This window comes from Nyctereutes procyonoides, unplaced genomic scaffold (genome assembly GCF_905146905.1).
Source record: "Nyctereutes procyonoides isolate TBG_1078 unplaced genomic scaffold, NYPRO_anot_genome, whole genome shotgun sequence".
Taxonomy (NCBI): domain Eukaryota; kingdom Metazoa; phylum Chordata; class Mammalia; order Carnivora; family Canidae; genus Nyctereutes; species Nyctereutes procyonoides.
Window position 1 is genome coordinate 55,422,580 of NW_026575020.1, and position 23,504 is coordinate 55,446,083.

At 60.6% G+C, this 23,504-nt stretch overlaps 2 protein-coding genes across 4 annotated transcripts in view; one reads left to right on the forward strand and one right to left on the reverse strand.

The window, feature by feature from the left end:
* Window positions 1–17,290, forward strand: part of MYO15B (myosin XVB) — a 29,945-nt gene extending 12,655 nt beyond the window's left edge. The window contains 43 exon segments of the mRNA XM_055312963.1: window positions 2,262–2,355; window positions 2,995–3,051; window positions 3,330–3,387; window positions 3,581–3,711; window positions 4,861–4,956; window positions 5,069–5,304; window positions 5,387–5,565; window positions 5,801–5,873; window positions 6,206–6,367; window positions 6,605–6,699; window positions 6,802–6,878; window positions 7,003–7,087; window positions 7,275–7,373; window positions 7,492–7,613; window positions 7,712–7,933; window positions 8,126–8,204; window positions 8,373–8,480; window positions 8,557–8,782; window positions 8,861–8,951; window positions 9,074–9,281; window positions 9,727–9,839; window positions 10,029–10,088; window positions 10,655–10,730; window positions 10,862–10,980; window positions 11,200–11,318; window positions 11,395–11,536; window positions 11,762–11,873; window positions 11,981–12,147; window positions 12,544–12,671; window positions 12,830–12,893; window positions 12,983–13,055; window positions 13,429–13,505; window positions 14,199–14,272; window positions 14,364–14,479; window positions 14,569–14,663; window positions 14,785–14,862; window positions 14,968–15,064; window positions 15,225–15,367; window positions 15,589–15,701; window positions 16,028–16,161; window positions 16,345–16,478; window positions 16,593–16,733; window positions 16,902–17,290. Of these exon segments, the coding sequence (XP_055168938.1) occupies window positions 2,262–2,355; window positions 2,995–3,051; window positions 3,330–3,387; window positions 3,581–3,711; window positions 4,861–4,956; window positions 5,069–5,304; window positions 5,387–5,565; window positions 5,801–5,873; window positions 6,206–6,367; window positions 6,605–6,699; window positions 6,802–6,878; window positions 7,003–7,087; window positions 7,275–7,373; window positions 7,492–7,613; window positions 7,712–7,933; window positions 8,126–8,204; window positions 8,373–8,480; window positions 8,557–8,782; window positions 8,861–8,951; window positions 9,074–9,281; window positions 9,727–9,839; window positions 10,029–10,088; window positions 10,655–10,730; window positions 10,862–10,980; window positions 11,200–11,318; window positions 11,395–11,536; window positions 11,762–11,873; window positions 11,981–12,147; window positions 12,544–12,671; window positions 12,830–12,893; window positions 12,983–13,055; window positions 13,429–13,505; window positions 14,199–14,272; window positions 14,364–14,479; window positions 14,569–14,663; window positions 14,785–14,862; window positions 14,968–15,064; window positions 15,225–15,367; window positions 15,589–15,701; window positions 16,028–16,161; window positions 16,345–16,478; window positions 16,593–16,733; window positions 16,902–16,961 (4,933 nt within the window). The 3' untranslated portion in view covers window positions 16,962–17,290.
* A 39-nt stretch (window positions 17,291–17,329) lies between these two features.
* RECQL5 (RecQ like helicase 5) overlaps window positions 17,330–23,504 on the reverse strand; it is a 36,728-nt gene continuing 30,553 nt past the window's right edge. The window contains exons 9-20 of one of the 3 annotated variants that reach the window (XM_055317891.1): window positions 21,638–21,856; window positions 21,282–21,381; window positions 21,108–21,144; window positions 20,953–21,011; window positions 20,791–20,864; window positions 20,334–20,427; window positions 19,914–20,048; window positions 19,046–19,590; window positions 18,799–18,889; window positions 18,349–18,573; window positions 18,098–18,167; window positions 17,330–18,005 (exon numbers count right to left, since the gene is read on the reverse strand). In XM_055317891.1, the coding sequence (XP_055173866.1) occupies window positions 17,905–18,005; window positions 18,098–18,167; window positions 18,349–18,573; window positions 18,799–18,889; window positions 19,046–19,590; window positions 19,914–20,048; window positions 20,334–20,427; window positions 20,791–20,864; window positions 20,953–21,011; window positions 21,108–21,144; window positions 21,282–21,381; window positions 21,638–21,856 (1,750 nt within the window). In that variant the 3' untranslated portion in view covers window positions 17,330–17,904. Of the gene's footprint in view, window positions 18,006–18,097; window positions 18,168–18,348; window positions 18,574–18,798; window positions 18,890–19,045; window positions 19,591–19,839; window positions 20,049–20,333; window positions 20,428–20,790; window positions 20,865–20,952; window positions 21,012–21,107; window positions 21,145–21,281; window positions 21,382–21,637; window positions 21,857–23,504 lie in introns of those variants that run through there. The other 2 variants (XM_055317901.1, XM_055317908.1) reach the window with 2 other exon arrangements.

A 23,504-nucleotide genomic window follows, 5' to 3' on the forward strand; every position in this document is an offset into this window, starting at 1 on the left:
AGGCTCTTTGGACTTCTCGCTCTTGTAACACTTCCCTCCCCCTTTTCACATAATTAGCTCCCACTCACCTTCACAGTTTGGTGTGAATGTCTGTGCTCATTCATCCCACAGCTGTTGCTTGCCCTTCTTCATGACCCTGGGCCCAGAGCTGGTGACCCCGGGATGGAGGCAGAGGCAACACCTATCCAGGGGGGTGGCGGGGTGGGGGGTGGTGGTGGTGGTGGCAGGATCAGGTGCAGGCAGTAAACCAGCCACCAGTCACTCAAAAGGTGGCGGTAAAGTGCTGAGAACAAAATAAGGGCAGTGCCGTGGAGCCCAGGGGAGCCTTCTGAGACAGGGCACCCATCACCATGATCTACTTCCAAAATGTTATCACCAAAAGAAGCTCTGGATCCCTCAGCAATAATTCCCTGTTCACCTTTCGTCCAGCTCCCAGTAAACTCCAGTCCACTTTCTATCCCTATGAATTTGCCTATTCCAGATATTCCATGTAAGTTGACTCATGCGGTATTTCCTTCTACATCTGGCTCACTGCGCTAAGTGGAACATATGTGAGGTTCAGCCACGTTGTAACAGGTAGCAGGACTTGCCTTCTCTTCTACAGCTGACGAACGTGGCGCTGTGTGCGCAGACCACACATAGTGTCTCCTCTCATCCACCAGTGGTCATTTGGACTCTTTCCCCCTCTCGGTGATTGTGAATAAGGCTGCTGGAAACACGAGCGTGCCCGTGTCTGTTTGAATCTCTACTTTCAGTTCTTTGGGGTCTTTCCCTAGGAGTGGAATTGCTGGGTCATATGGTCATTCTATGTTTTGTTTTTTGAGGAGTTAGCTCCCACCAGCTTGGGTCAAGGTTCCAATTTCTCTACAGCTTTGCTGACACTTATTTACTACCTTAAAAAAATTTTTTTAAAGACTTTATTTGGGATCCCTGGGTGGCGCAGCGGTTTGGCACCTGCCTTTGGCCCAGGGCGTGGTCCTAGAGACCCGGGATCAAATCCCACATCGGGCTCCCGGTGCATGGAGCCTGCTTCTCCCTCTGCCTGTGTCTCTGCCTCTCTCTCTCTCTCTCTCTCTCTGTGTGACTATCATAAATAAATAAAAATTTAAAAAAAATAAAGACTTTATTTATTCATGAGAGACAGAGAGAGAGAGAGAGAGAGAGAGAGAGAGGAGGCAGAGACACAGGCAGAGGGAGAAGCAGGCTCCCTGCGGGGAGCCAGATGGGGGACTCGATCCCAGGACCCCAGGATCACGACCTGAGCCAAAGGCAGACACTCAACCAATGAGCCACCCAGGCGCCCTATTTTCTACTTTTTAAATGATAGCCATCCTAGTGGGCATGAAGCAGTGCCTCATTGGGGTTTTGATTTGCATTTCTCTAATGACTGGCGACGTTGAGCATCTTCTCGTGTGTTTCTTGGCCAGTTGTTTATCCTCTTGGAGAGATGTCTAGTCAAGTACTCTGTCTGCCTTTTGTGTGTTTAGTTTGTCTTATTAAGTTGTGGACGTTCTTTATAAATCCTAGATGTCCTCAAACTCTTATCAAATACGTGATTTGCAAATGTTCTCCCATTCTGTGGGTTGTCTTTTGACCCTCTTGATGATGTCCTTTGATGTACAAAACCTGTACACTTATTATCATTTTTTTAAGTAAACTCTACCCCCAACACGGGGCTTAAGCTCATGACCCCCAGATGCTCTACCGAGCCAGCTGGCCGCCTCAAAGCTGTACATTTATTTTCTCATTTTCATCCTGCTCTGGATTCCTTCACTGAGAAGTCTAGTTTTTCTTATACCTGGAAGATTCTCAAAGACATGATCTCTTCTTCGATCTCTTATTAGACTCCCAGCGATAGCAGTTTTTTCATTTTTAGAAGTTCTGCTTAAAAATGTGTCAGACTCTTCTCAACGTGTCAGTTGATTAATTTAATCTTGTGACGGGGCAAGGATTACACGAATCCTCATTTTGTGGATGATGACAATGAAGCCGAGAGGCACGGTGACTTATCCACGACCACACTGAGCGAGCAGGAGGGAGGTGCACCTGCTGGTGGGCTCTGCCGCCTAAGACTATAATCGCCTGTGCCGAACCTTAATTTACTTGCTCTTTCAAGGTGTCCTGTCCTTTCCCCGTGACTTCAGTTAAGCACCCAGGGGTCATCGGCCTGGGGTCCACGCTGACGTTCATTTCTCGGCTCAGAGGGTTTGGGTACCAGGCCTATGCTTGGACCCCTCCCCAACCCCCTTCCCGGCCTCCAGGAAGCGGTACCTCCGGCGACAGGCGGCTCTGGGACAACTGAACACCGTCCTGCTGGTGGCCCGGCCTCTGCTCCGGAGGCGCCAGAGATTGCAGGTCAGGTAGACGTCCGGGCGGGGCCGCTGCCCTCAGCAGCTCACAGTAGGGACGTCAGGCCGCCTCACTGGCCAAGTTGGCCAGACCCCAGCCTGGTCCACCCCTGGCCCCCGCGCACCAGGACCAAGGTCTCAGAGTCATTGCTGGTCTACTCTTCCCATTTCCCGCTGCCTGGTCAGGGGAGGCTGGGGCCTCCGGAAGGTCACTTCCTTCACCCCTGCCCACCCTCCAGAGGCTGATGCTCCCCTGCCCGCCTGGGGTGCCTGCCTGTCCCCTCCAGACCTTCCTCAGGGCCTGTCTGCTTCCCTCTTTTGCCTGATGACTCTACTGTGCAGGCCATAAAGCGGCTCAAAGGTCAGGGCCCACATAGTGCCCCCCCCCTGGGGCTCCTCCCTGGCTGGACTTTGTCCCCGGGACCATCTCTTCCTGTCTTCTTCCCAGCACCCTGGCAGACGGGCAGCAAAGGCCAGTAGGGCTCTGAAGGGCTGGCAGCAGGCAGCCGGCCCTCTGGGTCTGTGCTTTTGTTTCTCTGCTGGGGGCGGGAGGGGGCAGCCGAACTGCTGAGGTGGGGAGGAGCTGCCAGGAGGTTCGCGGAGACTCCTCACCGGGCACCGGCTCCTCCTGCATCTCCCCCCACAGCTTGGCCATTGGCGTGGCTGGCGTAGCAGCAAAGCCTCCAAGAAAGTCCCAAGCATGGTAGGTGGCCTGGAAGCTGGAGGGTGTCCACTGGGGTGTGAACCTCTGGAAACTGGCACGGCTTGAGGATGAGTGTGGGGTTCCAAGGGGAGCATCCTTTATGCCTCCCAAGAAGAGGCGTGGGCCCATGGTCTCCCTCTAAAGGCTCTTGGGGTCCTATTTGTGTCCAGGATCAAATCCTTGGTCTTTGGAGAAGTTTATGGTCCTGGGGGTGAGGAGAGCCACTGGGTTCCCATGCCCCCTCCTTTACTAGCTGGCCAATTTTTCCTCCCTGCCAGGAGCTGGGGTGCTTGGAGATCCCGGCTGAGCTGGCCGTCATGCTGAAGACAGCAGAAGGTGAGTTTTGATTAAGTGTCATTCTTGGCATGACCCCTCCCTCCTCCGGTCTGTCTGTGGTACAGTGGGTCTGTCCCTACAGTCCCTCCCTAGGATGCTCTGGGCTCCCCTGAGCTCCCTCTGCCCCAGAGGTGGGGTCACAGCCAGTTCCTTACCTGGGCCTTCCTGGGCTGCCTCTCGCTGCTATCCCCAGGCCGGCAGCATGCCTTGGCTGAGAGCATCACCGAGTCCATGCCCCCCGAAGTTCCTGCCCGGCCCCACCTGACCCTCCCGCCTGACATCAACCAGTTCCTGTTCTCCAGCTTCATCTCCACGAACTTTCTGGTAGGTCGCCAGACCTCGGCTCTTTCTGGCTGACTTCCATGGCTCCCCAAGTATTAGCCCTGCCAGGCAGCAGCTGTGCCCAGTTTTCCTACTTCCCCCTCCACCCATCCTTTCCTGTCATGGGGGTGATAGGTGCAGCCACCCTGCTTGGAGAACATCCATCAAACCTGAACTCTCTAGAATAACTTAGATCTGTGATGCCACACCTTTGTTAACACCCGTGGCATTGCCCTGTCATTGAAGTCCTGTCATTTCAGGGTGTGCAGTGATAAGGTAAACGTCCAGGCTACAGCATTGGATACAAAAGCAGGATTCCAAACTGCACATTGAGTAGGATCCCAAGTTGGTTAGAAACAGCAATAGAGGGGATCCCTGGGTGGCGCAGCGGTTTAGCGCCTGCCTTTGGCCCAGGGCGCGATCCTGGGGACCCGGGATCGAGTCCCACGTCGGGCTCCCGGTGCATGGAGCCTGCTTCTCCCTCTGCCTGTGTCTCTGCCTCTCTCTCTCTCACTGTGTGCCTATCATAAATAAATAAAAATTAAAAAAAAAATTAAAAAAAAAAAAAAAAGAAACAGCAATAGAGGGATGCCTGGGTGGCTCAGTGGCTGCGTGTCTGCCTTTGGCTCAGGGCATGATCCCGAAGTCCTGGGATCGAGTCCTGCATCCGGCTCCCTGCGGGGAGCCTGCTTCTCCCTCTGCCTGTGTCTCTGCCTCTCTGTGGGTGTCTCTTATGAATAAATAAATAAAATCTTTAAAAAGAAAGAGGGCAGCCCGGGTGGCTCAGCGGTTTAGCGCCGCCTTCAGCCCAGGGTGTGATCCTGGAGACCCAGGATCGAGTCCCATGTCAGGCTCCCTGCATGGAGCCTGCTTTTCCCTCTGCCTGTGTCTCTGCCTCTCTCTCTCTCTCTCTCATGAATAAATAATAAAATCTCAGAAAGAAAGAAAGAAAGAAAGAAAGAAAGAAAGAAAGAAAGAGCGAGCCAAAGAAAGAAAGAAAGAAAAAGCCACCAAAATGCATTTTTAAGGTAGTTTCCTGGCCAGCCCGTCACCTTCTCCCAGGGCGTGTGCTCCCAGCAGCCCCACTCAGGCCGTCTCCAGGTCAGCACAGACCAGCACCTGCTCAGGCACTGTCTCCCTCCTTCCTTGCAGGACCCAGTGCTGCCCAGCCCTGGACAGCCGCTGGCCAAGCCCCTGACCCGGCTGGATGGTGAGAACCCTCAGCATGCCCTGGACATCAACAAGGTGGTGAGTGACATGTCGGGGAGGGGACGGGGCGGTCTGGACGCTGGCTCCTGGGTGCTGGCTGAGTGCAGGGGAGCCCTGCAAGTCCTGCCTTCACCTTGCTCTGCGTCTACAGATGCTGCGGCTCCTGGGGGATGGGTCCCTGGCCCCATGGCAGGAGCAGACCATGGGTGAATACCTGGTGCGACAGGGTCAGCGCTGGCCAGGGCTGCGGGACGAGATCTTCAGCCAACTTGTGGCCCAGATCTGGCACAACCCGGACGAGCAGCAGAGCCAGCGCAGCTGGGCCCTCATGGCCATACTGCTGAGCGCCTTTCCCCCCATGCCCACCCTACAGAAGCCACTGCTGAAGTAAGGGGCCTGACACATGGGGCCCAGGGAGTGGGATCGGTGGAGCGCCCACCCCCGCTGCAGCCCTGTGCTGTCCCCGCAGATTTGTGTCCGACCAGGCCCCCAGAGGCATGGCAGCACTGTGCCAGCACAAGCTGCTGGGGGCCATGGAACAGACGCATCTGGCCCCCAGGATGGCACGGGCCCACCCACCCACCCAACTCGAGTGGACAGCTGGCTGGCGGCGGGGCCGCATGGCGCTGGACATCTTTACCTTCAATGGTGATGCTCACCTTCTGCTCCGGCCTCCCCATGCCTACAGGGGAGCCAGCCCCGCCTCCTCACCCTCCCTGGACCCCCTTCCTGCCTCAGCCCTCCGGCTGCACCCCAGTGACCCTGATCACAGGGTCCTGTCCTGGTGTCCTCTGTCCCTCTCCTGGAACGCCCTGGGGACAATAGCCCCTCTCTGTCAGGGCCTGCTGCCCCTCACTCCGGCCCCCACTCCTTGTCCCTATAGAGGAGTGCTACTCCGCCGAGGTGGAGTCCTGGACCACGGGAGAGCAGTTCGCCGGGTGGATTCTGCAGAGCAGGTGCAGGGGCCTGGGGTGGGGTGTGGCCAACACTGACCACTGTCCCATCCTCCTCCTGCGTGCTCCTCATCCTCCCCACCCACCGTCCTGCTGGGTGCCTCCTGCAAATGAGGCCTGCACCCCACTCCCCCAGGGCGGTGTGCGAGGGTGGGGTGGGCGTTGTGTAGAGGGGTAAGTGGGCAGGGGCCAGAGAATAGATTCAAGGTAGGGAGCAGGAGTAGAGGTGAGATCTGTGGTCCAGATTCTAATGAACTAGGTCAAGAAATAAGAGCACTCAGGTGTCTTTCTGCCCGCCCCCCCTTCCTGGCTGATCACACCCTTGTCCCTCCCAGAGGCCTAGAGCTGCCCCCCCGTGGCTGGTCCGTGTCACTGCACTCCGGGGACTCCTGGCAGGATTTGGCTGGCTGTGACTTCGTGCTGGATCTCATTGGCCAGACTGAGGACCCAGGGGACCCAATCAGTCCCCACAGCTACCCCATTGCCCCTCATGGCTTGTAGGTACCACCCCAGCCCCCTGTCCCAACCTGTTCCTGTCTCTGTTCTGTCATAGGTGACCCCCAGAGCCAGCCTATCACACCCTAGGGTTCACGGGACTTGCTACAAGCCCAGCACCCTCCCCCAGTGTTCTCCTATCGCATGGGGATGATCCCACGGCAGATTCTAGACCTGGTGTCAGCCTGGACACCTCCCCCCCAAGGCATCCCCTTAGTTGAGCGCACTGTCTCCCACAGAGCTGAGGACATCCCCCCTGCCCCTGGCATCCAGGCCCCCTCACTGCCTCCAGGTCCACCTCCAGCCCCCACACTACCCAGCAGGAGCTACTCAGGTAAGGCCAGAATGGGCACAATGAGGTTGGCAGTGCAATGGGAATAGGGGTACAGGGAGCCCCACACCCCAGGGTGACATTAACCCTCCTCTGGCCCCACAGGTGAATCTCGGGGCTCAGGGAACCTGGATGGCTTCCTGGACCACCTCTTCCAGCCAGTTCTCTCCCCAAGCCACAGCGTGAGTGTTCTGCACACACAGCCGACCCCATCCATGGCCTTATCCCCTGGGGCCTCCGCTGCCTCTCCCATCTCTCCCAGGGCTCCAGTTCTGACCCTGTGGCCTGTGGCCTTTGTCCCTTCAGGATCTGGAGCAAGGCTGGGCTCTGAGCAGCCACATGAAAGGAGGGGGTGCCATCGGGCCCATGCAGCAAGGCAGCTACCCCATGGGTGAGTACAGGGCTGAGCATCTGTCCAGGGTCTTCCTAGTCCAGCGGCACAGGCGGGGATGTGGGGGTCAGAGCTCCAGCCAGCACCTGGTGACCCATCCTCTTGTTGCCTGGGGCTGGAGAAGGGCAGGGGAGAGGGGGCTATGGGTCCAGATAAGGATCAACCTGGCAGGGCCCTGTTCCCTCAGTTTACCCAGGGATGGTGCAGATGCCTGGATACCAGCCAGCCATGATGCCTGCACCCATGCCTATGATGCCAGCGATGGGCGCGGTCCCTGCCATGCCAGGTAAGGCTGGGGAGCAAGTCCCAAGGAACTGGAGAGGAAGGAAGGTCCTATCAGGGGCCCAGAGGGTACAGTGGGCAGAGAACCATGTGCAAGCTTGACACTTGTGTGCCACTTGCAGCTATGGTGGTGCCACCACAGCCACAGCCGCAGCCACAGCCACAGCCCCTGCTTCCCAGTGTGGACCAGAGGCAGCTGGCCATCCAGCAGCAGAACTTCATCAACCAGCAGGCGCTGATCCTGGTGAGGGTGGGCAGGGCCCTCAGATCACCTTGTGGGGGCAGGTCTGTGGGGCAGAGCCAGACCAGCTCTTACTGGGCCCACTGCCCCTCCCCCTTCAGGCCCAGCAGATGACCGCCCAGGCCATGACCCTGTCGCTGGAGCAGCAGACACAGCAGCGCCGGCACCAGGCTCAGACCCAGGCCCAGGCCCAGGCCCAGGCCCCGGCCCCTGGAGCTGCCTCCACGAACTCACCCCCAGCCGTCGCCCCCAAGCCCAAGAAGCCCATGGCCCCACAGGAGGAGCCAGAGCATGAACCAGAATTGGTGGGTGCTTGCCTGAGGGTGAGGAGTGGAGGCCAAGCAGGTGGCACCATCTGGGATGGAGACCGCAGGCTCCAGGGCTTCCACGGGAGCAGGAAGATGAGGAAAAGATGCCCAGGGCCCCAGCTCCAGGGATGGGTGGGGTGAGGGGTGCTGGGAGGGTGATGACTTGGCTGGCAGGGCTGCTCCTCCACTTCCCCTTCCTGCCCACAGGAGATCTCACAGGAGGCCCAAGAGAAGCCCTGGCAGTCCAAGAGCTTCCGGCAGAAACAGGACTTTTTCCAGAAGATGGGTGAGGGTGCTTGGGATGGCAGGCCTGTGCAGAAACCCGGCCACCAGCCCACCCCAGCCTGGCTGGGGCACAGGGGGCGCACTCTCCTCCCCTGGGTTAATGCAGCCTGTCTAGGAGCCCGATGGGCAGGCCAGGGGAGAGTGACGGGACCACCTGGGGCACTTACAGGGCAGCAGCAGATCAAGGTGAAGACAGTGAAGCCTCCACCCAAGATACGGATTCCCCAGGTGGAGGAGCAGAATGAGGAGGAACAGGACGAAGAGGAAGCAAGAGCAGGTGGTAGGGCCTGGGGGGAGGGCCTGGCCCTGGGGGTCTGCACAGGGTCTCATGTGTTTCTTCTTCTCCTGGTCAGAGCCATCCCCGCCACCTCCCCCCATAGTAAAGAAGCCAGTGACGCAAAGTAAGGCCAAAGCTGCACAAGTGGCTGAGGCTAAGCCGGCGGCCCGGGGGGCGGGGCCTGCTGATGCTCCTAAGCCCGAGTCCCGACAGCCGGCAGAGCCGAGCAGGGAGATCCGGAACATCATCCGCATGTACCAGAGCCGCCCAGGCCCTGTCCCTGTGCCAGTGCAGCCATCCAGGTGGGCCTCGGGGGTGCCCAGGACCACCTACACCCCCGGGAGTCATCCTGTGGACTTAGGACCTCTTCCTTCTCTCAGGAAGCCCTCAAAAATGTTCCTGAAGAAAAACAACCCTAAGGATGAGGCTCTGGCTAAGCTGGGGATCAGCAACACCTATGTCCCCATATCGGTGAGGCCCCATCCTGTGCAGGGCGGCAGGGTGTGGCTTCCCACCTCGGGAGTCTGGGGTCTCTGGGGTAAAGCTGGCCTTACCCCCAGACCCAGCGGTGTACTCTCTCTGACCTTCCCCAGATGCCGTCCCCCAGCCCAGGAAAGGGCCTCCCACCAGCTGTGGCTCCTCGGCCCAAGGTCCCACCACAGCTGGGGCCTTCCACTTCCATCAAGGAGAAGCTGGATCCCTTTGGCCAGACCCCACCCTCTGCCCAGGCACCCCCGCCTCCACCAGCGCCCCCGCTGCCGCCGCCTGAGGCCCCGGACACACTTTCCCCTGGGCCCCGTGGTAAGGACCCGCCTGTCCTCTCCCGAGGGGGCTGAGCGGGGCGGGGCAGGGTCCCAGCAGCCTCTCAGGCCTCAAGGCTGAGGTCAGCCACCCGGGTCTCAGGCTTCCGGACTTTGGAGCCATGAGCCCCAGCTTCCGCGTTCTTGGCTAGGGCAGGGCCCCGGGCACCTCTGGGGCCTGAGTGGCTTCGGAGCACTGTCCCGGGGTGTTGTCCTCAACGCAACCTGGTGGCTCCATCGGGAACCTAGTGGCCCTGCTGACGTGGTCAGGGACGGCAGGGAGAGTTTGAGAACTGGAAATGGAGGCTGGAGATGGGAGGTGGGCAAATGAGGCAGCAAAGGTGGAGCTGGGCCCTAGGGAGGGGAGCGTCTTCTGTCCCCGTGTCCCTGTCCTTCTGGCTCTGGCAGCTCCTCGCCTGAAACCCTTCGGCCCCTCCGTCTGCCAGGCTTGATGGGGCCCATGGAGGACCAGGGAGTGTCCACCCAGCTGCTCCCGCCCTCTGGCAGCGTGTGCTTCTCCTATGTCAGCACGTCCTGGAAGCTGTTCCTGCGCAAGGAGGTGGGCACGGGGGCAGGGCCGCAGCCGGGCCTCTCTGGGCTGGGGGGTGCACGGCACGCTGTGGGTGGCACCCCCGCACCTCCCCACCACCCACCTCCTCAGGCCGGTTTTCCTCCTGGGTCTGGGTGGCAGGCGGGCAGGGCACCATTCCCATCTGCTCTCCCCCCCCCCCCCCCCCCGCCCCTCCAGGTGTTCTACCCCCGGGAGAACTTCAGCCACCCCTACTGCCTCAGGCTCCTCTGTGAGCAGGTGAGAGCCCCGCCCACCTGCCGCAGGGCCGGAGGGACTGCAGCAGCACCTGGGCCAGGTTACGGTGTGAGGGCCAGGCTGGCAGCTGGCGCTCAGAGGGCAGGTGCTGTGTTTCAAGCCCTGCCTTCCTTAACCCTCACCGCATCCCCGAGAGGAAGGACCACTGCTGGCGGGCAATGAGGATTCAAAACGAAGTGTATACGGTCCCCAACACAGGCCCTGGCACACAGCAGATGCTCCCTGATGCTTGTCCCTATGCCGCCCCTGGATGCTCCTGGGACCCTGTCTCTTCCCCCAAATTTTGTAGCCATCTCCCTTCCTCCCCCAGGCTCTGGTTCCTTCAGGGACTCTATCTCTGCTGACCGAGGAACAGCAGCCCACTAGTGCACGTGGTTGAGGGAGGCGAGTGGGAGCTCTGGGCCGGGGTGGCCCTGGACTCAGAGGCCCCACATCCGTCCTGCTCCACCCTTGCCCCCGGGCTCTCCAGCTTTTCCTCCCGGTGTGGCTGCGTCCATGGTGAGCTCTGGCATAGGGATCTGGTGGTGACCACTTGGCTCTGCCCCCAGATCCTGAAGGACACCTTTGCCAAGTCCTGCATCCGGATCACCGAGGATGAGCGGAGCAAAATGAAAGACCTGCTGGGTAGGGTCCAGGGACCCCGGGATCAGGGAGCTGAAGTGCTGGGACTGGGTCTGCCTGTCTGGAGGGAGCAAACTCTGGGGTGCCCCCTGTGAGGGAGCCTGAGGCCAGTCCGGGGCTGTTCCTGCCCACAGAAGACCTGGAGGTGGGCCTGGACTCGCTGGATACCACCGAGGACAATGTCAAGAAGCGCATCGTGGTGGCCGCTAGGGACAACTGGGCCAATTACTTCTCCCGAATTTTCCCTGTCTCGGTCAGTGAGCCTGGACGTAGGGCTGTGGGAGTGTCAGCACCCCAGTCTGGATCCCAGCACGCTCAACATGGGCCCCTGAGGCAGAGATGAGAACTGGGGCTGGGGTGGGCGGGCCCCACCGGAAGGACGAAGAACAGCGCTCACCCTGGGCGGCCCCGGGGTGTCTTGGTTGGTGGTGGGGACCCGGAGCCTGTCAGCGACCCCCCACCTTCCGGGCAGGGTGAGAGCAGCAGTGATGTGCAGCTGCTGGGCGTGTCCCACCGGGGGCTGAGACTGCTCAAGGTGACCAAAGTCCCCAGCTTCCACCTCAACCAGCTGAAGACCCTCTGCTCATACAGGTGAACCTGGGCGGTGGCGGGGCAGGGCCGGGGGCGGTGGGGGGGAGCCGGGGCTCATACCGCCCCCTGTGCACAGCTATGCTGAGCTGCTGGGCATCGAGTGCCGGGGCAGCTCCACCCTGGAGCTGTCGCTGAAGAGCGAGCAGCTGGTGCTGCACACGGCGCGGGCGAGCGCCATCAAGGCCATGGTTGAGCTGTTCCTGCGTGAGCTCAGGAAGGCAAGTGCGGGCGGGCAGGGGGCGCTGGGCTGGGGGGCCTGGGGCCCGGTCGGGGGGCCTTGGCCCGGGCTGCGTCCGGCTGGCTGCATTCAGGGCTGTCAGCCAAGCTCCCTCAAGCCGCCAGTGGGGGGGCTGGGGTTCAGGCCTTGGGGGACTCTGGAGTGTGGGGGGCATGAGGCCACCAGAGCTCCCTGGCTCCCTGCCTGCTCACCGTCCCGCCTGCAGGACTCCGGCTATGTCGTCGCCCTACGCAGCTACATCACCGACGACCACAGCCTCCTGAGCTTCCACCGTGGGGACCTCATCAAGCTGCTGCCAGTGGCCACCCTGGAGCCCGGTATCGCTGCGGGCAGGCGGGGCCGCGCTCGGGGAGGGCAGCGCACGGCGGAGCCGCCCAGGGGCAGGGGCCGGGTGGCTGAGGCGCTGTCCCTGGGTGCCTTCCAGGCTGGCAGTTTGGCTCCACTGGCAGCCGCTCTGGGCTCTTCCCTGCCGACCTAGTTCAGCCAGCAGCGGCTCCAGACTTTTCCTTCTCGCCTGAGAGGAGCGGCCGGCACCAGAGTCAGCTGCAGCCCAGGGAGCCGGGGCTGGCTCCCTGGGACGGGGCCGTGGAGGTGAGGAAGACGGGAGAGGCCGAAGCGCGGCCCGACTAGGCGTCGAGGACAGAAAGGGCTCAATTGCCCCTGAGCGGCCAGGACCACCTGCTGCCGGGCGGGAGCGCTTGGCCTAACGCTGCCCCTGCGTCTCCCGACTTCCTGCCTTGTCTCCCCAGCAAGAGTGTGAGCTCCTTGTGGGCAGGGGCTGGCCCCGCGCGCCGTGTTCGCTCGCAGCGCTGAGCGAGGTGCTGTCCTAGAAGATGCTCAATAAACGCCTCTTGACTTCCCTGGCTTCTGGTGGTGTGCTCACTGCTGCTGCCCCGGCTGCGCCTCTTGGGCTGGGCTGGGGGCTGGGCAGTGCCCCTGGACAGGCCAGTGGGCACTCGGGTGGCATGAGGTCTCCTGTGCCCCCAGCGCCATGTCCACCCCCGGAGCCAGGCACACAGTGAGGACTCCATCGCCTACGCCTCCCTGTCCCCGGACTTCCACAGCTACACCATGCAGGAATTCGCCCTGTGCCACTTCCGGAAGCCCCAGGCCTTGTGAGTGCCCGGGACCCACCCTTCTGCCTGCCTGTCCTCAGTCTCCCTGAGCTCAGCCACCGGGCCAGTGCTCTTGCACCCTCCCTGCACAACCCACAACCTGGGATGGGGGCTGGAGGGCCGAGCAAGCGGGGCTGTCCTTCCTTCTCCTCCCTCAGGCTGCACCAGACAGATGGACTTGCTAAGGACATGGCCATGGCCAGCATGGTACAGTACACCAAGGTGAGGGGGACAGGTGAGGAAGGGTCGAGCCTGCCCTCTGGGGGTCCATGGGGGCCCCTGGACCCACAATCCAGTCTCTTTGGCCACAGGCTCCCATTCAAGAATCACTCATCAGCCTCAGTGATGAGGACACAAACAAGCAGGCTGTGGAAAGCTTCCGGGGTGAGTGACCACAGCATCCTGGATCCCCGTGTCTGTGCTGCCTCGGACCTAGGCACCAGGTCACCTTCTTGCCTTGGGTTTGTCAACTGAGGGAAGCTCACTGGTGGCTACCAAACCCCCACAGCCCTCACCTACTTCTACTCACACCCAAGGGTGGTGGGTCGCGTGGAGCCTGGGCAGGAAGGCAGTGCTACGTCCAGCTGGCTATGTGCTGTATGCAGCCACAGGTACCCCCGGAACCTCTCTGAGCCATGTCCTCACATGCGTTTTTGCAAGCCAGGCATGAGATGACAGGGAAAGCCCTGTCTAGCAACGGCATGCGCCACAGCCAGGCCCCCAACCCAGCTCACCATGCTTCTCATCCTGCCTGCAGTTCTGATGCAATTTATGGGGGACCAGCCTAAGCCCCGGGGCAAGAATGACTTGGAGCTCCTTTATGAGCTGCTGAAGGTAAGCAAGAGCTTGTGTGCTGAAAGCTACAGGGAGACCGTGGGCCCTGAGGATCTGTTCCTGTCCTCCCGCCTGGGCCTGCTTGCCACCCGTTCCCTGGGATGTAAGCGCCAGAGGAGGTTATTGCAATGATCACAGGTGAGGGATGGTGCTGGCCAGGCCCAGCGGTAGCAGCAGAGGGAAGACGCGGAGCAACAGGATTAGCTGTGAATTATATGTGGTGTGTGACAGAGAGGAGCCAGGGATGTCGCTGAGGCCTTGGCCAGAGCAATGATCGTCTTCCATATGGAGGTGTAAGGGAGGAACAGGTCTGGGTTGATGCAGGAATCTGTTTTGGAATCATGAAATGTGAAGTCTGGTCTTCCAAGGGGGGTGCCTGGGTTCAAGCGAGAAGTCTGCTGGCACTGGTAGTCCTCAGCAAGTGGGAGCGGCTGAGCTCACCGGGGCGGGGCGTGGAGGCATGGATCCCAAGGGCGCTGCACCCCCTGAGGTCAAGGGGATAAAGGGAGCCAGCAGAGAAGGCAGGTGTGAGCGTAGGCCATAAGCAGATGAAGATAGTGACATAGGGAGTGGCCAGTTGGGCACAAGCGGTGTCAAAGACCCAGAGATGGGCCCCATCCGAAGCCAGCAGCAGGATCTCTCCTTGACTTCAGCTCCCGTGCCACCCTGTCCCCTGCTCTTCTGTCCCCACAGCTATGCCGGGAGGAGAACCTCAGGGATGAGATTTACTGCCAAGTCATCAAGCAAGTCACCTGTCACCCTCAGCCGTGAGTATGCGGGGCCAGGGTGAATGGTGGAGGGCAGCCTGGGGCCACGGCGTGGTCTGCCCAGCCTGAAGCCCAGCTTTCCACCCTGTAGGGAACACTGTACCCGTGGCTGGAACCTCCTCAGCCTCCTCACGGGCTGCTTCTCCCCGTCAGCCACGCTGATGCCCTATGTGACCAAGTTTCTGCAAAATTCGGGCTCAAGCCAAGGTGCCTTATGGGAGGGACTTCCAGGTTGGGGTTCAGCAGCTTGGGGAGGGGTGTGGAGAGGCCCACCCCAGCCTGCTTCCCCTCTGCAGAGCTGGCCCGGAACAGCCAGGAGCACCTGCAGCGCACAGTCAAGTATGGGGGGCGCCAGCGGCTGCCCTCCCCGGGCGAAATTCAGGCCTTCCTGGTACTGGGGGCAGGGGTGGCGGGGGGTACACAAGGCTGGGCATGATAGGACTCCTGGGTGGGGTCAGGGAGTTGGGGCCTCTGGCCACTGATGGACTGACCCCTAACCTGCTTCCACACAGAAAGGGCAAGGAATGCGCTCCCTTCTAATTCACCTGCCAGGGGGTGTGGACTACAGAACTACTATCCAGACTTTCACGGTGAGCATGGGGTCAGTGAGGCACAGGAAAGCTGCGGCACCAGTTCTGGGGACCCACCCAGCCTCCCGTCCCCCCACCCATCACAGCCCCCACCTATATGCCCAGGTGGCGGCAGAAGTGCTGGAAGACCTGTGTCGGCAAATGGGCATCACAGACCCTCAGGAAATGCAAGAATTTGCCCTATTCCTCATCAAAAAGGAAGGTGAGTCTCTTGCCTGGGGAGGGAGTGGGGCCAGGCTGGATTCCAAGAGGTGGCTCATCTGCTGGTTGCGTGGTCATGAATGAGGCAAATTCCTGTGCTGGGGCGGGCAGGGCTGGCCCTGGAGGTCAGGGTGGGCTGTGGACCTGGGCTCCCCACACAGGCGAGCTGGTGCGGCCCCTGCTGCCCCACGAGTACCTCAACAGCGTGGTGGAGCAGGACACAAGCCTGCACAGCCGGCGGCTCATCTGGGAGACCCCACTGCATTTCGACAATCCCACCTACATCACCACCCACTACAAGCAGGTCAGCTGCCACCCCCACCCCGGGCTGCACGCAGCCTACAGGTCGCTTGACCCAGGGCTGCAGCTTGCAAACGAGCCCCTGCCTGGGTGGGGGACCTCCAAGCCTCCCCCCTCGCAAGGAGAGATGGTGACAGGACCAGACTTGGGCCCCAGGAGCCACCACCACGTGGGAGCTTTGGGCACAGCGGGGGGGGCCCTCTGCTCACTGCTGCCCCCTCTCAGGTGCTGCGGGATTACCTACAGGGGAAGCTGTTGGTCAACCCCCAGGCAGACACCCAACTCGCCAGGCTGGCTGCCCTGCAGCACTGCAGCCAGGACCAAGAGGACTACTCGGAGTGAGTGAGCATGGCTCCCCACCTCCATCCACCCTCTGTCCCTGGGGGTGCAGAGGTCTACCTCAGCACATACCCCAAGGGCCTCTCCTTCAGCACCCCCACCCCCGACCCAGTCCCCCAAGGTCAACGCCACTCAACTTATACCTTCCACAGCCTTAACCTGATAGTCCTGGAGCAGAGGAGGCTGACCTCCCCACCCCATGCTCCTCATGGGCAGGGCCCACACCTCACTCGCAAATCTGGATCCCAGTCTCACCCCCAGTAGCCCCTGCTCATTTATTTAGCACCTGCTGTACACCCAGCCTTGACTGACCAGTCTGTCCTAGGCAAGACATGCTGAATTACTTGCCAAAGCCGCTGCGAGGGCACGTGAACATACCTATCATAAAGAAACTGATAGACCAGGAGCTGAGGCAGCTGCAAGTCTACAACTCCCAGGAGGCACAGATCAGCTTCATTGGTGGGTCTGGGCCTGGGAGTTACAGGGGCTGAGGCAGGAGGCCCAGGAGGGCACGGGTGAAGGCGGAGGGGCTGAGGAAGCTTCTCTACCTGCCCTGCCCCTCACATCCACCGTGGGGGCCAAGTTGAGCAGGTCCCAAGGCCCGGATGGCCGGAACGCCTATCCTGGCCCCTCCCTTCCCAGAGGCTGTGAGTCAGCTGCCCCTCTTTGGCTACACTGTCTATGTGGTGCTGCGGGTGAGTCAAATGGCCCTGCCTGGACCCAGCCTCCTGGGACTGAACCACCAGCATCTCATCGTCATGGACCCCTGCAGCCAGGTGGGCCAGGCTCCTGCCCCAGTGCTGGCCGGAGCACCCCTGCGCTATATTCAGGGGAGGGGTCACCATGGGTGAGAGGAGAGAGACCAAGCTCTGCTGTCTCCACGGCCCCAGAAACAGTGCTGCTCCATCACCCTGAAGGACCTGCACCGGCTCCACCTGCTAAGCCCCCTGGAGAGTGAGGGGCCCCCTGGCCTGGAACTCAACTATGGCTCTGCCGACAACCCCCAGACCATCTGGTTTGAGCTGCTGAAGGTGAGTGGCCAGGGCCTCTGATAACACCCTGGCGAGGCAGGCGTGCCTGACCCAGGTGTTCCCGGAGCCTGGGCCCAGGCCTGTGGCTCGGGTGTGGTGTGGGCCAGGGCAGAGGTGGGGGCACACCGGGAAGCCCTGTCCTCACACGTGTGCCTGTTCCCCGGGCAGGCCCAGGAACTGATGCACACCATCGTCTTCCTGACGGACAGAGGCCTTCCTTCCAAGTAGAGGCCGAGAGGAGTGGGGGAAGGGGTGAAACAAGGAAGGGGCCCCTCCCAGGTCCAAGTCTGACTGGGAAGGTCTCTCTTGGGTGCTGTCAAGCCGTTGGTTTGGACTTCCCCACTTGGCTGTTCTGGAACCTGCCACAGCTTCTGGCCCATGTGGAGGCCACAAGGCAGGAGCTGCTACAATGACGTCTACTGAGAAAGAGCAGCAGGATCCCCCCTGGGGGGGGGGGCCCAGGTGGGCACTGCAGGGAACTCACTTGGGCATCCAGTGCTGCCCAGGCTGGAGGGATGCCCACCTGGCCCCATGCTCAATGTAAGCATGAATCCAGGCCTCAGAGGAGCAAACTTTGCAGAAATAAAACTCCTAAGAGAAAAAGGCTGTGTTTTGGGAGGTGGTGTGTGTGTCAAAACCAACAGGATTTTATTTCTCTGCTAAATCTCCATCCGGCTCGGCCTTCCTGACCCAGGAACTGAGCAGAGAGCAAGGCCTGGCTGCTGCCCTCCTCCCGAACTCTGCACCTGGGGCCAGGCTGGAAGCTGGCATCACTAGGGAAAGGGGTAGTGGGTCAAGGACCTGAGGCCAGCAGGGCTCTTCCTGAGACAGCCCAAAACCTTGGACAGGGGTCTGGTCTACAATTTGTTAAGTAAAAGCGGTACACAGACCACTCCTTCCTCCTGTTCCCCTGGCAGCAGCCACCCCACCCCACCCCCTTCTAATCTGGTGATCTGGTTCAGAAAACCCAGCCCAGAGAGTTAGGGAAGTAAGGAGAAGATGACCCGAGACCTTGCAGGCAGAGTGGCTGGCCTCTCGCCTCGATTTGGAAAGAGTCTAGCGCCGTCTCCAAAGCAAGGTATGGATCCTGAAGAAAATGACGCCCCAACAGCTGCAGGCTTTCCTACAGCTGAGGCTCGGGGAGCACTCTGGCCCTGGTGGGCAGAGCTGGTCATCTCTGTGGGTCACACAGGCCATGCCAGTCAGCTTCACTCTCGCACCGGGCCCGACCGTGAAAAAACTGCTTGATGAAAGTCTGGGCTTCTTCCTTCACTACAGACTCAGGAAGGCAGAAATGAGGGCCAGTACCCTCCCCACCACCAAGCCCCGAGAGCACCCCCTGGCCTGGTGAGGTGGGCACTCACCACTCCTTCCAGGAGAGGCCTTCTGAGTCAGCGAGTGTGAGAGGTGGCGGGCGAAGGCTTTAAACAATTCCTGGAGGCAGAAGGTGACAGGAGCCAAGGGCATGGACCCCTGCGCTGCCCCCTGCCAATGGCCCTCGGCCATGAACCAAGGCAAGGTTAGTCTGCTTCTGCCCTGCCTCGCCCTCGGCTCCACCCCGACACCACTGCACCCAAGGGCCCAGGCCAGAGCAGAACCCACCCACCTACCCTACCTTGGATGCAAACTTGCCCTCCTTGTAGAAAGGGGTCAGGCATTTGACCACAACGTTTGCAGCCTCCTTAAGAGAGATGCCAGGGGCTGGGAGAAGGCAGGAGCCTTGGGCCGTGGGGTTCAAGGTGTCCTGATTCCAGGCCGGGACGCCGTCCTTGGCCTCAGCTAAGACGGAGGCATTGGCTGAGAGACGAGTCCTCTTCTGAGTCTGGTTCTCTAGGTTCTCCTGTGTCGGACGGGAGTGGAGAGTCACTCCTGGACTCCCTGTCAGTGGCCCCACCTGTCATTCTAGAAGGCTGGGCCTCAGCATCCGCTGGCTACCTCCAACCTGTGCCATCTATCCCTGGGATATAAAAAGAGATGATCTTCCCCCAAACCCCTAGTCCAGAGAAGAATAGATAGCAGCCTGGTCTGCAGGCCTCCTCCCCTGTGGCCTTGTCCCTGTCAGTACCTGCTGGGGTCTGGGCCGCTTGCCCCTGGGGGTCTCCTCTGTGGGGATGGGCTGGCCTTCAGGGGACCCCTGGTCTCCAAGTGTGCAGGCTCTGGCCAGAGGGGAGAGTAAGTGTGAGAGCTCCAGCCACTGGCCACACCCTCAGCTCTGCCCACCCAGCACAACGCAGCCCAGGAAGGGACAGAGCTTCAGAGGCCCAGTTAGCAAAGAGGATTCCAGAGAATTTCAGAACTAGCAGGGCCCTTACCTTGGCCTCTCCCTGGTACACTCCTTGGTCTGGGGGTGCGCAGCCAAACACCCCAGGGCTCCATCCTCCTCCCCTGCGCACTTTTCTGGGGCTGCTGGGGGTCCCCGCATTCCCTCACACGAAGGGCCAGGGCCGGCATCTTCCGCCCCTGGGGCTGAGGTGAGGGGGGACGGGCTCTTGGCCCTTAGGCAGAAGCGGGTGATGTTCTGAGAATCCTTGAGGGCCGCTGCGACTAGGAGCTGCTGCTTCTTACTGGTCCGGGCCTTGGCAAGGGGACCACCCTTGGAGGGGCTTTTCCCCGTCCTCTCAGGGGAGGATCCTCCACAATGAACACTGCTTCCAGGAGCCTCTGCTCTGGGCCCAGGGAGGGCCTTGCTGCAGTCCTCATCCTGGAGGCCACAAGGCTGGCTGGGGGGCTCTCGCTCACCTCCCTGCACAGGCTGGGGGGCTCGATCCTCGGCCTGAGTCTTCTCCATCAGTTCAGTGGCTGTCTGAAATGGGCAGGAGCCCCTGGGGAAACCAGCTCCCACCCGCTTAGGTTTGAGCTGTGAAGAGAAGAGAAGGTTCTGACTCCCAACCCCCCTCAAAGGCACTCTCTGTGATCCATGAATGGCTGAGTTGGTGGGCTCTGGGGAGTGGAGAAGGGAGACACTGGGCAGGACACTGCTGGGGGTCAGATTGAGGAGAGAAGAGCCGTGGGGGCTGCAGAGGTGGGGGGGACGCGGGCAGGAAAGCTGGAGGGCCTGCTGCAGGGCACTCAGGGCCAGGACCACCAGGAGAGGGCAAGTGCTTACACCCTGGGTGAGGACAAAGGAAGCAATGCCTGTCCCAGAGCCAGGTTTTGGGGGGATGTCAGGATGCTGCTCACAGAGTACACCTGGGAGGCTGGCCGGATGTCATACTCAGTGGGCTCTGGGGGCTGGGCATGCATACTGCAACTCCTGGTATTGCTTTCCACATCGTAGAGCTGCCCATCCTTGGAGGCTCTGTGGATCTCAGCCACCTGAGTCAGGGAAAGGCAGAGATGCCATAACCTCCACGAGCTCCTGAGAGCCCCAACACAGGCTTTCCACAAGTGGGCTTCTGGGACTCATGGCTACAAGTAAGTGGACACTGGACAAGTTCTAGTCCTGACACAGTTGGCTAGAAACATCTCCAGCCAGCAAAGAAGGGCGGTCAGGCCCCCTCTGTGTGAGTGGCCTCCCAGCAGGGCAACCACACAGCCCGGGAGGGTATGGGGGCTGGCTCTTCCATCCCAGCCCAAAAGTACACCCTGCCCGGGGCCCACCTTCTTCAGCACGCTGGCCTTGTACAGGTTGGCCATCTTGGCATTTCGGAACATCTCATGTTCCAGCTCCACAGCCTTGGCCTGGAGATCAGGGCTGAGGGAATGAACACAAGGCATCAGGCGGGCCTGAGCCCTTTCTGTTGAGCTCCTATGGGATTCTCCCTGGGGACCCTGGAGATGGCTTCAGGGCCTGGTGGGAATGGCCTTGGGCATAGGGATTCTGACTAGGACTCCAGGCACCCTGTGGCTTTCTGTCCAGCAGGCACTGGCAGCCCCTCAGTCCTGGGAGAGCCTGCCCCCGGTGGGGCTGTGAGACCTGCAGCCACTGGGAGGGATGAGACATGATCTGAGGAGAGGGTGACCAAATAAGCCAGGAGGGATGGGGTTCGTTCTTGTGGTCTACAAGGAATAGGGGCTTGGGGAAGCCTCTTTGGCCCCTGTGACCTGGGACACTCACCCATGGGTGGTACTTGTGGCCTGGCAGTTACTGCTCAGAGCCTCCTCCAGAAGCCCCAGGCAGTGCTCACGGGCCTACACAGGAGAGGGAAGTTGGTCACTTAGGCCTCAGGGTTGGGGAAGGAGTCAGGGGGGCAGGTGTGGGTAGCTGCCCACTGCTTACCTTCACAGTGAGTCTGGGGATCTTCCTGCTAGAAGCCTCTTTCAGGGGACAGTCCTCATCTGGGGGGAAGAGGGATAGGTCCTTTCACTCTACCTTCTGCTTTCTGGAGTCCCCAGCCCTCCCCCCAAAGCCCCTGGGGATATTTCTGTACTGACCTGGGGGTACAAATTCTTCTATCTTGGGGTCTTTGCCCTGGAGGATGACATGAAGGGCCTATGAAGCACCTTGCTTGGCTGTAGAACAGCCCCCAGTCCAGTGCCAGGGCAGGGGCTGAGGGAGTGTGAATGGAGTGCCACTTGGGACCCCATCAGGCCCCCAACCCCCTTCACCTTGCGTAGGCTCATCTGTTTCTGGTAGAAGAGATTCCATTCCTGCTTGTGGGCCTTGTCTCTGCCCTCGTCCCCACTGCCTCCAGAACCTTCATCATACCTAGGGGACAGGTGAGGTGTAAGCAGCCCCGGGCCTGGGCTCTGCCCTCCTGTCATGCTTCTCTGGTGGGGTACTGATGTTTCCAATAGGCTGGCAGCTAGGAGCAACACCAAGGTCCTGGCTGGCTCTGACATAGCCCACGGGGACAGGGAGTGAACGATGACCCTGGGGCGCCACTGGTCTGGCCCTGGCACCAGGAGGAGAATACCAGCCTATCTGCAGTGGCTTGGGGACCCCTGACTTCACAGTCCCTCACCTGCTGAAGCCCCCATAGCCCCGACGGCCTCCCTCATACAGCTCAGGGTCAAAGCCTTTCCCCTGGGAAGGCCCGATGCAAGTCTTATTCCAGCTGCTGCTGCGCTCCAAGGCATCCAGTTGCTTCCGCAGGGCTGCAGGGTCCCGGCAGTGGTCACAGCCCTTGGTGCAGGCAGGGGGCGCATCCCCAAAGTACTTGGCAATGGCAGCATGGCGGCACCTGGCGGAGGCAGCACAGCAGAGGCAAAGGGTGAGGAAGCTGGGCAGGCTAGTGTTCATTTGCCCACTCCCTAAACTCTGGCTGAGGAGCATTACATGTGGGCACCACACTCAGTATCACACACCTCATGCTGTATGAGCCTATCAAGGCATCATGTGGTCACCCATTTTACAGACGACAACAGTGAGGTGAAGGAGCTTTCCCAAGGTCATACACCACAACCAGAGGAGCCAGGCTATGAGCCCCATTCTGTGCTGCTTCGCTACAGGTTGCTGTTCTAGGTCCTGGCCTCCTGCTCTCTACTCTGTCCTCTACAGTGGGGTGTCCTGGGAATAGCTTCAGCTCTGGGGACAGATGCTGACTCTGCTGCTGAGGCTGCATCCTTGGGGAAAGCATTTGATGGCTCAAAGCCTATACATTCTTGCCTGTGAAACGATGCGAGAAGAGCACTGGCTCCTCTGGCCGTGCAGGGCTGGGGGAGACGGCGCTCTGAGGCACCGCGCACAGCGTCTGGCACACAGTGAGCTCTCATGATTACTCTTCACCCTTTCCCGGAGGCGGAGGAGGGAAGAACCAGCACAAGGTGGCCCTACCCCAGACTTGGAACCCTGTCCCGCTTCTACCTCTTGGTGACCTTCTCTGTCCCCAAGACCGCCTGCACACACAAAACCCCGGGGCTGGGGGACCGCCCAAGAGCAGAAACCAGCAGCTCTGAGGACTGGCATCGTATGCTGGTCCCTGGTGAGGGCAGTGAGGAGATCAGCCCTGACAGAAGTCTCATCACATCTCCCAGTGCCTCAGCCCTGCCACAGCCCCTTGCTGTGCCAGACTCCAGCTGTCTCTCCTAGAACTCTCAGGATGGGGACACAGTTGGTGCTCGGGGCAGCTGCAGAGGCCCCTGGAGGGGCCACAGATCAGGGTCCTTGCAGAGGGCCAGTCTCGCTATGGAAATGCAGCACGGGATAGGGGAGCCCAAGAGATTGGGCAGCAGAGGCAGGGCTGTCCAGGTGCCATGTCCCAAGGACAAGAATAGGTGGCGTCACTCTCTAACCAGAATACCGCCTGGAACTGCAAGAAACTCTTTGAGGAGCTGAGACCCTGAGGGCTTGTGAGGTCTGGGTGCCTCGTTTAGAGAATGCAGCTCTGAGGGGCAGGAGGTGGCAAGGGGGCCCAGGCGGCCAGCAGAGGGCAGTGCTCCCACCACTCGGAAAATGAACGTGTGGCTGCTTCCGTTGCCAGTCTGAGTCCACAGAGCGGCAGCCTGTCCAGCCTCTGGGAGGCTCTGGCATCCAAGTGGTGTGGCTACACGGCTGGCTTCCTTCCCCCCACCCTCCCTCAAGCCCGGACTCACTGGGGTTTTGTGCTCACACTCAAAGGGCTCCATTGAGAGCTCACAGATGCGGGCTAGGGACGGCTCCTGTCCTGCTCCGGGCACAGCCTGGTCTGCTGGGGTGGCACGACCAACCAAATGTCAAAGGGCCCTGCCAGCCACTGAGCTCTGGAGCCCGTCCCTGATGGCCAGGGTCAGGCGTGCAGAGCGGGCCCCAGCAAACACCCTTTGGGAAGAATGAGATCAGTAGTGTCCCCCCTCCTCCTGGGGCTGAGGAACACCAGGCACTCAGGCAAGCAAGCCAAGTGCAGGGTACTC